Genomic DNA, 15945 nt, shown 5'->3' on the forward strand with positions numbered 1-15945 from the left:
GGGCATTGTTTGATTATTTGGTTAGAAATACTGGGGTATGTAGAAAAGGCAGGAAAATGGCACCAAATAACAATGGGCCAAATGGCTTCCTTCGGCACCGTAACAATTCTGTGATTACTGTGGGGGGGGGGGGGGGGGGGGAGAGATGTTCTCACTCAGCAAAAAGCACAGCCCAAAGGAGGGATCCTGACCTTATTTTATTTCTTACCTAAAGGCAGCCAGTGCAGTCTCACCTTACTGTGTATGTCAAACAATTGTGGTGCAGGCAGAATGAGGCCCAGAAATGGCAGGTAATTATCCCACTTAAGGTTCCCAATAAGCCTGGGTGGCTGGGCATTTTGATGCCTTAACCACATCCTCTATATGGGAGACAGGTTTTAAGTACATGGATTGGCAACCCGTTTTATTTTAAACGCCATCTTGTCTTCTATTATACCATTATGAATTTGGAAGATGCGCCTTATTATCCCTACACTGAGACTCTTACCTGTTAACCAACTCCACATCCAATAGGCTGTCCTTAGATCTATGTGCTCTGAAGTTGGGTCCATGCAACCTTGCTGTTGTTGATAAGATTGCATTAACACAAAAGTGATAATGTAACATTATATTCTTTTGTGAATGGTACATGTTGTGTTCAGTATTCAGTGGTAGCTTTGTAATTTCTCAAGTAAAATTCATTTTGTCATTTCATAAAGCTCAAGAATGTGATTACACCATGTTCATAATTTCAACTGACACATATGCAAATATACAACTTGAAATCCACTTCTCAATAATCTACTTTATTTCATTTTACTTGCCAGCGCACATTTTGACATTTCTGGGCTTAGTTAATCTCATCTCATGGACACTTGGTTTTACAAATTATTTTGTTAAAATGTATAAATCTTAACTTTCTTAGGCACTGATGAAAATACATACTTATAATAATTTTTAAAGTAGAAAAAGCTGATTTAAAGGACTGTGGTGAAAGTCCAATTAATCTATCTGTAAATCTTAATAGAATGATAGGGACCTTCTCAAATGTAAACAAAGTTTTAACTACACAACAGAGCATAAAGCATTGTTTGCATTAATATGTGCTCAGAGTTACTTCAATGCTTTTATTGCTTTTTAGATGATTCACAGGAAAAATAACCAAAATATGGAATTCTATCAAGCAGATAATTGAAAATGAATCAGATTTGAGAATTCCTCCCAAACTACAGATAAAAGGACAATCTGAAGTCAATTTTGTGTTAGTTAACAGTTTTCAAGAAACTTTAAATCAAACATTTTTCTTTCTTTCCATTGCCTGTTTGGGAAAAACAAGGTACATTTACTAATTTGAAACTTCGAAAAGTTAGGATACTTTATAATTCATAGTGAATTAAGGATTATTAAACCAATCATCTCTAGTGCCTTCACTAGAACTATACACATTGAAAATTATGGCAAACTGTACTTTTTAATCATATCCACTTTTTTTAAACATGGATTGGAAATAAGCATTTACAAGTTAGGTGTGCAGTTACAATTTATTAATAAATACATTGTCAGAGTATGATAACATCCTCACTATTCTTCAAATAGATAACTTCTAGTTCCAGAGTAGTATCCTCGTGGATTTTCCCCCACTCATTCTTAATACCCGATCTTTCACTGAGGTAGAATATTTACTACCTCAAACTTTTTTCTGAAACTTTATCAAATCTTTAACAGAAATTCTGGTCAGAAAAGACTGTCAAAAGGAGAAAGTTTACACATTTGTACAAAAACAAGATGAAGGCACAAAACTTGCAACTCTATCATACCTTTGATATAGGAAAAAATACTCAACACACGAGTGTAACAAGTCAGAAAACAACAGAGAAGACAAAGAAGATTTTCTATGGAGTGACAAAAAGCTTAGTGAAAAAGGTAGATTCTCAGGAAGAGTTAGGAAGGGAAAGGCAGAGTTGGAGAAGCAGGCAGACCTGGAGGTGAATGTAGAGCTTAAGACCTAAATGTCTGAATGTGTAGTTGCCAATGGTAGGTTAAAGGATGAGGAGCACATATTTGAGGACAGATTTGGTAAAACTGATGACAGGTAATTGGCCTGAAATGTTAGTTTAATTACTCTCTCCAGCAACGCTTTCAGATTTGCTGAGCATTTCCAACATTTTCTGTGGCTTTGCATATAGTATATGTTATCCATTATAATAACAACTACACCATATTGATTTTGAAACATCATAAGGACATGAAAGAAAGGTCTGTCCTTTATTTTCTTCTCAGTTCTTCACAAAAAAATCTGCCAGATAAAACTACTGGCATTGTGACTGCTTTCAGATACTTCACAGAGAGCAAGTATAGATAAATGTGATCATGCTTTCTCTCAATCAGTCCACCTATTATCAATACCAAGTCAACAAAGGAATGTAAACATTCTCTTACAACTCATTTTTGAAGTAATGTCACAAAAAAAAGCCATAAAAAAGAAAGCACTGTTTCCAATTAAAAGTATCAATTTGAATTATTTTTTCCTTTTAATCTACAAGACACAAACATTTTTACTTTGTTTTGTTAAAAAACCCACAGCTGCACATCAAAGAACTACTAAAACCTATACTAGATGAAAATTGTGGTCCCCTTTAAAGCTGGATTTTTTCCAATAATTGTATGACTCATTTTGTTCTTGTATAAAGTCTTTATGACAAATCTTTCGATCTGAGAAGACATGTCTGTATTGAGATAGCCAAACCACAATAAAGTTTCGAGAGCCATTTCTTTACGCCAGCATATCCTTTGCTTTCCTGCACCATTTTCCCATCCGTTATCCTACTACTTCCATCATTAATGTTAAAAATCACACAACATCAGGTTATAATCTAGTGCTTCCAAATAAACCTGTTGGACTATAAACTGGAGTTGTGTGATTTTTAACTTAACCCAGTCCAACACCAGCTCCTCCACATCATTATTAATGTTGCAAGATAAAGGGGATACACCAGGACATTTAAAATCAACAGCTCCTATAAATGACTTTATTGGCAAGTTAGAATTAGTTCCAACTCAAAAATGAACGTTAAGATACGCAACTCAACAGAGGACCTCAAAATCATAAATCTCACACATGAATATGGCACTTTCCTTAATTACTGGGGGCAGGAATGGCAGTGGTTCACATTTCTCATAAGCAGCTAATTACTTAAATCAGAAGTTTCCTCCACTCATTTGTGACTGACAACAATGCATCTTTACCCAATGAGTTTAAGCATTCTATGCTCGTTTTGAAGGTAATTCTAATGATGTCATCCGCCCCAACAGCCTCAGCTGCATTAGTACCCACAGTCATTGCTGCAGACATCAGATCAGTCTTCATGACAGTGAACCCAAGCAAAGCGATTAGCCTCGACAGGGTTCACAGCTGTGCACTCAGATTCTGCGAAGAGCAGCTGGCGAGAGTATTTGCAAACATCTTTAACCTCTCCTTACTACAAGGTTTGTATAAAGATTTGTAGCTTGGGTGCCGGTTATCATAGCTGTGGGTATGTTCACTGAGCTGGGAAGTTGATTTGCACCAGTTTTGTCCCCTGTCTAGGTGACATCTTCAGTGCTTTGGAGTACACACAACATGACAGGGAGCTTTCAACAAGGACTGCATGTTCAAACTACTAGACCTGTGCTTCACATTCAACAACTAAATATATGAACAGACCAATGGAACGCTTATGGGCTCATCCATTTCTGGGCTCATAGAAGCAGTGATGCAAAGATTGGAACAAACAGCCCTAACACAAATCCAACTCAAACTCTGGATCAGATACTTTCGTTATCATTAAGAGAACAGAAATTGAGAACACATAACAGATTATCTACATCATACATGGATCAGATTTATGAGAGAGGAGGAAACCAACAATCAACTCCCATTCCTGGATGTGATGTTACAAAGAACACAGAATCTAGAATGCACCAAAAAAGGTGTACAGGAAAGCCAGACACACCAATCAGGTTGTGAATTACTACAGCAACCAACCAAACACACAGAGAATTTCTAGAAGTTTGGCATTCAGCCACAGATTCCATCAACAAGCACATTGGCCTAGACCCAATATACCAGCCACTACAGCAAACAAACAGAACCAGCAACCAGAATCAGCAGACAGAGCCAAATAAATTCTGGACGACAGCGAACAACAGCACTGCACAGGAGGCTACAAAGCACTGAAGACATCACCTAGACAGGGGATGAAACGTCAGCAAATCAACTTCCCAGCTTGACGAGCACTCTCCCACAGGTTCCCAACTGCTTCAAGAAGACCACTATTAACCAGGTGCCAAAGAAAAATGAGGCCTTAATTACTACCACCTAATTGCTCTGACATCCATCATTATGAAGTGCTTTGAGAGGTTAGTAATGGCACACATCAACGCCAGATTCCAAATTGTTTTGATCCACTACAATTCATTTACCATCATAATAGGTCCAGGGCAGATACTAGTTCGCTGGTCCTACAAGCATCCCTGAAACATCTGGACAACAAGAACACCTACATATGATTCCTACTTATTGACTTAACTCTGCAGTCAACACCTTAATTCCAATCAAACTCATCTCCAAACTCAGAAACCTAGGGCTCTTCTTCTGCAACTGATCCTCAACTTCCTGAACAACAGACCAGAATCAGTAAGGATAAGTGACAACACCTCCACCTAAATAATCCTCAACACCGGTGCCCTCCTCAGCCCCTTATTATACTCAAAGTTTGTGCGAAGATTTGTAGCTCGGGTGCTTGTTGTAGTGGTTCTGTTCGCCGAGCTGGAAGTTTTTGTTGCAAACGTTTCGTCCCCTGGCTAGGAGACATCATCAGTGCTTTGGAGCCTCCTGCAAAGCGCTTCTTTGATGTTTCTTCCGGCATTTATAGTGGTCTGTCCTTGCCGCTTCCGGGTGTCAGTTTCAGCTGTCCGCTGTAGTGATTGGTATATTGGGTCCAGGTCGATGTATCTGTTGATGGAGTTTGTGGATGAATGCCATGCCTCTAGGAATTCCCTGGCTGTTCTCTGTCTGGCTTGACCTATGATAGTAGTGTTTTCCCAGTCGAATTCATGTTGCTTGTTGTCTGAGTGTGTGGCTACTAGGGATAGCTGGTCGTGTCGTTTCGTGGCTAGTTGGTGTTCATGTATGCGGATTGTTAGCTGTCTTCCTGTTTGTCCTATATAGTGTTTTGTGCAGTCCTTGCATGGTATTTTATAAACTACATTAGTTTTGCTCATGTTGGGTATTGGCTCCTTTGTTCTAGTGAGTTGTTGTCTGAGCGTGGCTGTTGGTTTGTGTGCCGTTATGAGTCCTAGGGGTCGCAGTAGTCTGGCTGTCAGTTCTGAAACGCTCCTGATGTATGGTAGTGTGGCTAGTCCTTTTGGTTGTGGCATGTCCTCGTTCCGTGGTCTATCTCTTAGGCATCTGTTGATAAAGTTGAGCGGGTATCCGTTTTTGGCGAATACATTGTATAGGTATTCCTCTTCCTCTTTTCGCAGTTCTGGTGTACTGCAGTGTGTTGTAGCTCTTTTGAACAGTGTCCTGATGCAGCTTCGTTTGTGTGTGTTGGGGTGGTTACTTTCATAGTTTAGGACTTGGTCTGTGTGTGTTGTTTTCCTGTGTACCCTTGTGGTGAATTCTCCGTTCGGTGTTCTCTGTACTATCACGTCTAGGAATGGGAGTTGGCTATCCTTTTCTACTTCTCTCGTGAATCGGATGCCTGTGAGTGTGGCGTTGATGATCCGGTGTGTTTTTTCTATTTCCGTGTTTTTGATGATCACGAAAGTGTCATCGACATATCTGACCCAGAGTTTGGGTTGAATTTGTGGTAGGGCTGTTTGTTCTAACCTTTGCATAACTGCCTCTGCTATGAGTCCCGAGATTGGTGATCCCATGGGTGTTCCGTTGATTTGTTCGTATATCTGATTGTTGAATGTAAAGTGTGTAGTGAGGCATAAGTCCAGTAGTTTAAGTATGCCGTCTTTGTTGATAGGTTCCGCCTCCTGTTTTCTGTTATGTATGTCCAGTAGGTTGGCTATTGTTTCTCTGGCTAGGGTTTTGTCAATCGAAGTGAACAGTGCCGTCACGTCGAATGAGATCATGGTTTCTTCTTTGTCTATGTGTGTATTCCTGATGGCGTCCAAGAATTCCTGTGTTGATTGTATGGAGTGTTTGGATCCGCTGACCAGGTGTTTCAGTTGGAAACACCTGGTCAGCGGATCCAAACACTCCATACAATCAACACAGGAATTCTTGGACGCCATCAGGAATACACACATAGACAAAGAAGAAACCATGATCTCATTCGACGTGACGGCACTGTTCACTTCGATTGACAAAACCCTAGCCAGAGAAACAATAGCCAACCTACTGGACATACATAACAGAAAACAGGAGGCGGAACCTATCAACAAAGACGGCATACTTAAACTACTGGACTTATGCCTCACTACACACTTTACATTCAACAATCAGATATACGAACAAATCAACGGAACACCCATGGGATCACCAATCTCGGGACTCATAGCAGAGGCAGTTATGCAAAGGTTAGAACAAACAGCCCTACCACAAATTCAACCCAAACTCTGGGTCAGATATGTCGATGACACTTTCGTGATCATCAAAAACACGGAAATAGAAAAAACACACCGGATCATCAACGCCACACTCACAGGCATCCGATTCACGAGAGAAGTAGAAAAGGATAGCCAACTCCCATTCCTAGACGTGATAGTACAGAGAACACCGAATGGAGAATTCACCACAAGGGTACACAGGAAAACAACACACACAGACCAAGTCCTAAACTATGAAAGTAACCACCCCAACACACACAAACGAAGCTGCATCAGGACACTGTTCAAAAGAGCTACAACACACTGCAGTACACCAGAACTGCGAAAAGAGGAAGAGGAATACCTATACAATGTATTCGCCAAAAACGGATACCCGCTCAACTTTATCAACAGATGCCTAAGAGATAGACCACGGAACGAGGACATGCCACAACCAAAAGGACTAGCCACACTACCATACATCAGGAGCGTTTCAGAACTGACAGCCAGACTACTGCGACCCCTAGGACTCATAACGGCACACAAACCAACAGCCACGCTCAGACAACAACTTACTAGAACAAAGGAGCCAATACCCAACATGAGCAAAACTAATGTAGTTTATAAAATACCATGCAAGGACTGCACAAAACACTATATAGGACAAACAGGAAGACAGCTAACAATCCGCATACATGAACACCAACTAGCCACGAAACGACACGACCAGCTATCCCTAGTAGCCACACACTCAGACAACAAGCAACATGAATTCGACTGGGAAAACACTACTATCATAGGTCAAGCCAGACAGAGAACAGCCAGGGAATTCCTAGAGGCATGGCATTCATCCACAAACTCCATCAACAGATACATCGACCTGGACCCAATATACCAATCACTACAGCGGACAGCTGAAACTGACACCCGGAAGCGGCAAGGACAGACCACTATAAATGCCGGAAGAAACATCAAAGAAGCGCTTCGCAGGAGGCTCCAGAGCACTGATGATGTCTCCTAGCCAGGGGACGAAACGTTTGCAACAAAAACTTCCAGCTCGGCAAACAGAACCACTACACCTTATTATACTCCTTATACACTCACTGAATGTGCGGCTAAATTCAGCTCTAACTCCATTTACAAATTTGCTGATGACACCATTGCAGTGGGTTGGATCTCAAACGACGACAAGTCAGAGTACAGGTCAACTTAGTGACATGGTGTAAAGAAGATAATCTCTCCGTCAATGTCAGCAAAACAAAGGAATTGGTCATCAACTTCAGGAAGTAGAGTGGAGTGCATGCCTCTGTCTGTATCAATGATGCTGAGGTGGAGGTGGTCGAGAGCTTCAAGTTCCTCAGAACAATCTATCCTGGTCCACCGCAGTCAAAAAAGAACACCAACTTCCTCAGAAGGCTAAGCTAATTTGGCATGTCCACAATCACTCTTACCAAATTTTATGAATGCACCATAGAAAAAAGCATCTTAACTTGGTGCATCCTAGCTTGGTATTGGCAACTGGTCTACCTAAGACTGTAAGAAATTATAAGGATTTGTGAACCAGCCTTCCATCGACTGACTCCATGACACTTCCTGCTGCCTCAGGAAAGCAGCCAACATAATCAAAGATACATTCTTTCCCAGTTATACTTTCTTTAAACCTCTTCCATTGAGCAGGAGATATACAATTTTCAAAAGACGTAGCAACAGATTTAAGAACAGCTTCTTCCCCACTGTTATCAAACTTATAAATGGACATCTCATACATTAGAGATGATCTTTCTCCATACCTTCTCTGTATCTGCAACACTATATTCTGCATTATGTTCTATTACCCTGATGTACTTATGTAAGGTATGATTTGTCTGATTAGCATGCAAAACAATACTTTTCACTGTATCTCGGTACATGACAGAAATAAATCAAGTTGTATTTTGGTAGCCTCAGAGAGTGAGACCTGAAGTTTGCAAAGTAAAAGCAAGTTTGAACTTTGCAAATTTCTTTGGATAGCTTTTGGAGATGTAACGTACCCTCTGGACATGGTCCTAGGCCACCTTTGGGTAAGGTCAGGTGCCATATGGAATTGCTAAAAGGTGTAAATGTACATAAAATAAATGGATAAACTCATTAACTGTCATGCTCATTGGAACTATAAATGGACCTGTCAGAATCAACTGTCAAGAGAACTGTCAAGAAAGCCTGTCAAAAGTGTAATGAGGACCTGCCAAAGGGAACTGTCAAGTCACTTAAAAATCCTACCTATTAAATATGTGAACAAAAAAAAAATCTGGAATAACATTTCACTTTGGCAACAATGGCAAATAATCAATGGCACAATCTGATACTGAGGATGTAAAGTTCAAGAAGATTAAGACCTCATTAGTTAATGAAAGCATCATCATAAAACTACTCCTTCCAGCTGAGCCAACAGTCTTACATGTAAAAAGACAGGAAGCTTGTCAAGGTGGTCAGCAGTGATCAATCAAGGAGGGTAGGCATACTGCACACTTTTTGCCAGAAGCTGCATGTGCCTCAATTGAGTGGCTGAGTCTTAAAATCTAAGAGAAGTTATCCTCAGTAAGGTCAAGAGGAACAGCAGTCAGTCAGGAGGTTCTGGTAAAGTAAGCAAAGGGCATTGTCTGATATCAATCTAGGGCTTAGATACAATCAGTCAGCCATTTAAAGCAGTCAGTAGGTCCAGTACAACCAGTCCAGGGGGTAATGGTAAGTCTGTCAGGAAGCTCCACAGATATCAATCAAGCGTCTTGTCTGTCATTAGTCCTGGCTATCCATCCAAATTAGTCACAGGGTTGCCATGGTCAGTCTTGTGGACCTGCATGTCCTTGTTTATAAGTGACTAAATGCTACCATAGAGGTGTAATTATCATAAGATATAGAAACAGAATTAGGCCATTCAGCCCATCAAATCCACTCTCTCATTTAATCAAGGCTGATATGATTCTCAACCTCATTCTCCTATCTTCTCCCCATAACCTTTGATCCTCTTACTCATAAAAAACACATCTCTGTCTTAAATACATTCAATGATTTGGCCATTTGAGCCTTCTGTGGAAATGAGTTCCACAGACTCATCAACCTCTAGCTCAGTTCTAAAAGACATCCCTTCATTCTGAGGATGTGCCCTCTGATACTTGTCTCTCCTAATAATGAAACATCTTCTTGCTGTCCACTCTATCCAGGCCTCACAATATTCTCTAAGTTTCAAACAGATCCCTCCTCATCCTTCTAAACACATTGTGACCCAGAGTCTTCTACTGCTTTTCATATGGCAAACAAATCAATAAGGAAAGCAAATGGTACACTGACATTCACTACAAGGGGATTCAAGTACAAAAATAAAGACATTTTGCAGCAAATCCATGAAGCCTTGGTGAGACTCCCTCTGGAGTATTGTGTACAGTTTGATCTCTTTATCTAAGAAGGATATACTTGCCATAGAGTGAGTTCAGAGGCTCACTTTCACCAAACAAATTCACAGGATGGCTGGATTGACATATTAAGAGAAATTAAGAAAAATGCTTTGAGAAATGATAGGTAATTTAATTTAAAGTTACAAAATTCTTGCAATGTGTGGCAGATGAATGTAGATAATATGTTGCTCTTTGGTAGTTTCAGGAGACATAATCTCAAAGTAAAGAGAGCCAAAAGACTGAAATGGGGAGGAATTTCAGATGGTGGTGAGTTTTCAGAATTCCTTATCCAGAGGATGTGGAAGTTCATTTGTTGAGCACAAGCAAGATAGAAAATGATAGATTGCTGGTGACTGATAACATCAAGGTGATCTACTATAGGGGGCTAAATGGTCTAATACTATTCCTAAGTTCTTATCATCCAACATAAACCTCATAACACAGGAGACCATTTACCTACTGTGCCCATCAGTGAACGAGCCACAGTTCGTCCCACTCCACTGATTCCTTCTTTTCCAAGTAGATCATTTTTCAAGTTTCATTTTGACATATGGCTTTGCTAAAACAGATGTTCATTTCTTACTGAAGCAAACAGAAATTGCTGGAAAAATTCAGCAGATCTGGCAACACATGAACAGAAAACAGAGTTAACATTTTAAGTCCAGTGACCTTTCTTCAGAACTCATTTCATCCTGTTTAACCCATAATTATGTGAAGTCAAGATATTAAATGATCCAGAGCTTTTTTTTCAAAAAAACCAGAGAACTGGTCGTGTTTTTATTTGTTATTACTGATCCATCTGACTTTATATCCTTTGCATATCACTCAAACATTGCATCTATTAGGTCTTTTAAACATTGCTACATTTGCTGTATATTTAATAACTGACTGTGAGACACAAAGAGAGAAGCTGCATCAGCTTGATCAATAACCTGCACAAGTACTGAATACACAAATAAATCTATTCTATATAAAGAACATTTATTCTAAGAGAGTAAATTTATTTTCTTCATCATGTTATTTCCTACTTCAAATAGCCAAAACTGCAGACCCTACTTGCTTGATAACCAATCAACTCCCACATCCAAAATAAGCAGTGCAGCCCATCAGCCTAAGAAAGATAAGGAAAGTATACATAGAGAATAATAGAAAGGAAGCTTAGAAATAGATGCAATTTCTGCTGACAGCCTTGTTTCAGCTAAACTCCTACTGGTAGCCACAACCCAACTCCCACCAGCAACCCTGACCAAATGTCTACTGACAGCCTGATTTAACCTGATTCCCAATTCACACATTCAAATGAATGGACTTAAAAGTAAATATCACTTACTCTTAATACGAAGATGATGGGTATGCTGGGCATAATAGTTTAATTAAACTATAAGTGTAAGTGGTCTTTTAAAAACAAGAATACAAAGAAACAAATTATGCACTGAATGATTGAAATTAATGACCAGACAGGTGATAAGTCAGATGAAGATAGGTTTAGCTCAAAATTATGCTTTGTGGCACTGATTACTGTAAAAAGGGAGGAGACGAATTGGAGATGCACCAAAACATTTTAAAATAGTCTAGCTCTTGTGTTCAACACCCATGGGCCATTAATCATAAAGCACTGTTGGAAAACTTCACAACATGTGGTATCAATAGAAATAACACACTATAAACATTCTGACCTGATGCTTCTCTCCATAAACTTTTAACTCTTTTTCAGTTCTGTCGAGTGCCAGTTCCTGACGCTGAAGCAGCTGTTGAGTTTGATTAAGTAATTTCAATACTTCCTATGGAAACAAATAATTCTAAATGTTATTTTATAAAATATTTTGAAAAATATAACTAAGAATTCCAAAGTAAAACAAAAATACTTTAGAAACAAGCAATCTTGGATTTGTGTATCCTGCATTTTATTCATACTTACTCACTGTTAGATCCATAAATGCATTCACTATTGCCTAATATTTTCAAACACTTAGTACTTTGGTGGAAGCTACTGCTTCTAGTAGAAGACTGTTCAAGTAGCAATAAAATGCATGAATTCAAACGATCTTTATTATCTGCAACAATTTGAATATTATCTGAATCCTAAAGAATAGCCTGTTACCATCTGACTCCCCTTTACTGACCACATTTCAAATTACAACTCAATAGTTTAAGAAGTTACAAAATAAACTCATTGATCATGCACAACTTAAATGCAAGAAATCCTAAATCATGGATAAAATCACAACAAAATTGAAAATAGGAGATTCATAGCGCTTCTAAATTGTTTTCTGCATATATGAAAAATTAGATGTGAACAAATACCTGCGCAAGACTGGTAGAAAGTCATAAGAGTTTTATTCCAATGTTACTTAAAAATAGAAGCATGTTGCTGATTATAAGTAGTTTATGAAAGTTATTCCACAATGAAAAAAAAACTAAGGACTGTTCAATCTTTAGTTCTGCCCAGCCAGTTTATTACTCTCAGTTGTTATATGCAAGTTAGTTTAAAAAATGAAGTACATGTTGAAATTTAAATAGAAGCAGTAGTGAACCGGTATGGGGAACAGAGTCGGGGTAGAAGACAAGGGGAGTAGATTGGGGAGTAGTCGAAGGCTGGTGCAGAAGATGCTGCCACATCTCAGTTAATCCAACTCTCCTGAGCTGTCCTGACCTGATTGTTGCTGGCAGCTCCCATGCTGGTACAACTGGACTCCCACTTGTGTCACAACTCACACAATGAAAAGAATAATTGAACTTACTGCTGGTAAGTCAGCCACAACTTTACTGCTTTCAGTAAAACTTCACTTTCATATATCAAAGAAAGATTTGTATTGACAGCAACATTTGACAAAAAATGTTCTGGAATACAAAAGCTATTTTGTATAATAGATATGGTAGCCATATTCTAATATCAAAACCAAACAAATAACAATGGGATGAAATATGCATTTACTTTTTACAGTAATAGATGATGGAGGAATTTTGGCCACAACACTGGGAGAATTTTCTTCTTTTCTCTGAACATTCAAATAGGCATTAATTAAGAAGGAATATGAGAGAAGACAATATAAACTAAATGGCAAAATTTTAAAGTGGGTACAAAATAGAATGGGGGTGGTGGTGGGGGGTTCACAGACATAAATTCTTGAAGGTGGCAGGACAAGTTGGCATGTTGGAAAGAAACATTATACAACAGCTTTGCCTTCATAAGTATAACAGTGTACGACTATATATGGCAAACTTATATAAGTTCACTGGTTAGACTCAAATGGTGCATTCTGACTAGCTCCATTTACCACACTTTAAGAAAGAATGCCAATGCTTTTGAAGTGATGCAGTGTGGATTTTTTAGAATTGTTCCAGGATGCAAGATATTTGTTCTGTGAACAGACAATAGGAGCTGTGATCCGTGAAACAGAAAATGTTAACAGGAGATATAATACTGATGTTAAAGTTAAGATAAACTAGATGAAATGAAAATTATTTCTTGAGCAGAAAGAAAGGTCAGTAGACCCAAATATTACCTCTGCTTCCTCTCCGCTGATGCAGCCACACTTGCTGAGTTTCTCCAGCAATTTCTGTATTTGTTTCAGTTTTCCGCATTCATAGTTCTTTGTTTTTTTTAAACCATACTTAAAGCCCAGTTGTGCACCAGGTCAAGTGCTGCCACAGAAGACACTGTGTAACAGCAATAAAAAATAAAACTTTCTGAGGGAAATAAGTGGCATGGATAATACTTCATTGTAAATACAAACTCACATTCGTAAATGTGTTGCTGTTTTACGTTGTTGCCTATCTGAACAATGCAAATTGTATCTGTAGTTATAAGAATCAAGCGACACAGGCTATCTATCCTTAGCGCCACATTGTGTTAGCACCTGTGTAAGGGATTGCTAACCTTTACCTCACACCCAGCATAGCATAATGCCTTGCCACTGTTCAATGTGGCAGCATGACTTGCTGGTTAATGAATGGTAAAAGCAAGGCAAAAACTAACAAAAAAAATTATCAATGCCTCTGGGAACAAACAAGCACTACATGCTTAAATCAATAACAAGTTAAGAGTCAAAGAATGATAGTTGTACCCAACTCAATTGGAACCAACTTTCAAAACATATTACCTAGGTTGTTACACCTGATGCTGCATTGCTCTATCATGCTGATACAGTGATGTTCTTCCTGCTCAACTCTTCAGTATCCATCAGGTCTTCTCTTTGCCTGCTCCATTTCTACATACCATAGCACATTAGGATTATGGGGCACACTCTACAGTATCCTCCAGACAATGCCCCCAGACCAATTCCAGCTTAGGAATTTCATCCTCAGCAGGACTACCTTATTGCCCACAATGACACCAGTGGAAGAATGGACTGCAATACATCTATACTCTGCCTCAGTTGAGAGTTGCACAGCATAATCATCAGCCATGATTGCAGAAGATAACCCTTGTCTCTCAGTAACCGTTCCAATTGGACATCTGGCCTGTGAAACAAAACAGGACCCCTATCACAAGATACAGTCATCATGGCAGGTTCCAGAGTACTTCAAAAATTTGTTACCATTGATCACAGATGACATGTGCATTGATAGAATGGAAGCCATTTCTGTTGGTGAAGGCTGTTGCAGTATGATATGGTCCCTCAATGTAATATATGTGCTGCTTGTAGCACTCTGGAGATAGCCATGTTGGCAAAGCTGACTGCTGAAACAGCCCTACTCCTCAAGATCACAGGGGAAACTAAACGAAGCAATGTAACCTGGCACAAATTGTATCGATAACAGCTTGATACATTTAAGGGTTGAGGATTGAGACATCCCATACAGGACCCCAGTGGATTCTTGGAAGATCCAGTTGCATATAAATACAGTTGTCAACTTGATGACCACTGGGATATGATGTTCATCTCCTCTTCAGATCACAAGTTTCAAATAAGCAGATAGCATAACTTTATGACGGTATCCCAGGACATCTGAGGTTTGCAGGGGAAACATGCTTCGTTCATGTGGATTAAATGGTAGAGAGGACAATATGCTCCAGGCCTACTGCACTTCAACTGCGACTTCTTTATATGGAGCTGTTCCTCCATTCCCACATCATCCAAGAAAGACACCATTGCATACAAGAGCATGTTGGCACATCCCTACAGCTCAACGTGAGTGCAACTAAACTCTGCGTCTTTGTGCAGACATTGTGAACTTTGCGATCTTTTAAGATGACCTTTGATTACTTCTATTACACAGAGATGATGATGATCAATCTATAATGAGATGGTCAAGATTGCTTGTAACCAGGACTGGCATTCCCACATAGTATTGTGCATGTAATGTCCGACTATGGTTACAAAAAGCAGGCAACCTACTTAAGTTTGGTTGGCAATGGTGGACAGAAGGGTCTTTCTGTGCTGTATAACAAAGAAAAATCTTCAAGCTGTACTGTGAAAGTGCTTGATAAGTCGAATGGCCCTTGAAGGGCTTCACATTGCTCACAAATAGAGGTGTATGGTCAGATAGAAAAAACACATTTACCCTGCCTCTCTGGGTGTCGCCGAAGCAATTTTCTACTTCTATTGTGTCAAGAGCACTTTTTGTTTGAACTGGAGAAAAATACTGCTTTAAACCCAAGGAAGCTGTGTAAGAAACTATTTACGGTTTTAAAATCAAGTTACTAAAGCATATTATGAATTGCACATACAATGTTGCCGGTTTAGAGAAGTGAGGGAAAAGTCCAAACAAGTCGAAATCACCTAACTGTGTTCAGGACAATTCTGCTCAGAGACAGGTTTTTCAATTAGCACCAGTTGTTATGGCTTCACGGAGCTCAGATGGTAAAATGCTTCCACTGGTTGGTATTTAACCCAGACTATGAGTGTTTGCGTTAAACTTACATAAAAACTTAAGACAGAAGAACCCCCCCCTTAAGTTTGCAGCATTCATACCTCTCTCTCTCTCTCTCTTATATATATATATATAT

General features: G+C 39.3%; 1 protein-coding gene across 1 annotated transcript in view; it reads right to left on the reverse strand.

Annotated features, from left to right (window-relative positions):
* The window catches only part of LOC132824314 (coiled-coil domain-containing protein 73-like), a 128741-nt gene that overhangs the window by 45688 nt on the left and 67108 nt on the right, over positions 1-15945 (reverse strand). Inside the window, exons 12-13 of the mRNA XM_060838660.1 lie at positions 14310-14456; positions 11669-11773 (exon numbers count right to left, since the gene is read on the reverse strand). Coding sequence (XP_060694643.1) covers positions 11669-11773; positions 14310-14456 — 252 coding nt within the window. The remainder of the gene's footprint in view (positions 1-11668; positions 11774-14309; positions 14457-15945) is intronic.

The sequence above is a fragment of the Hemiscyllium ocellatum genome, chromosome 18, assembly GCF_020745735.1.
Source record: "Hemiscyllium ocellatum isolate sHemOce1 chromosome 18, sHemOce1.pat.X.cur, whole genome shotgun sequence".
Lineage (NCBI taxonomy): Eukaryota > Metazoa > Chordata > Chondrichthyes > Orectolobiformes > Hemiscylliidae > Hemiscyllium > Hemiscyllium ocellatum.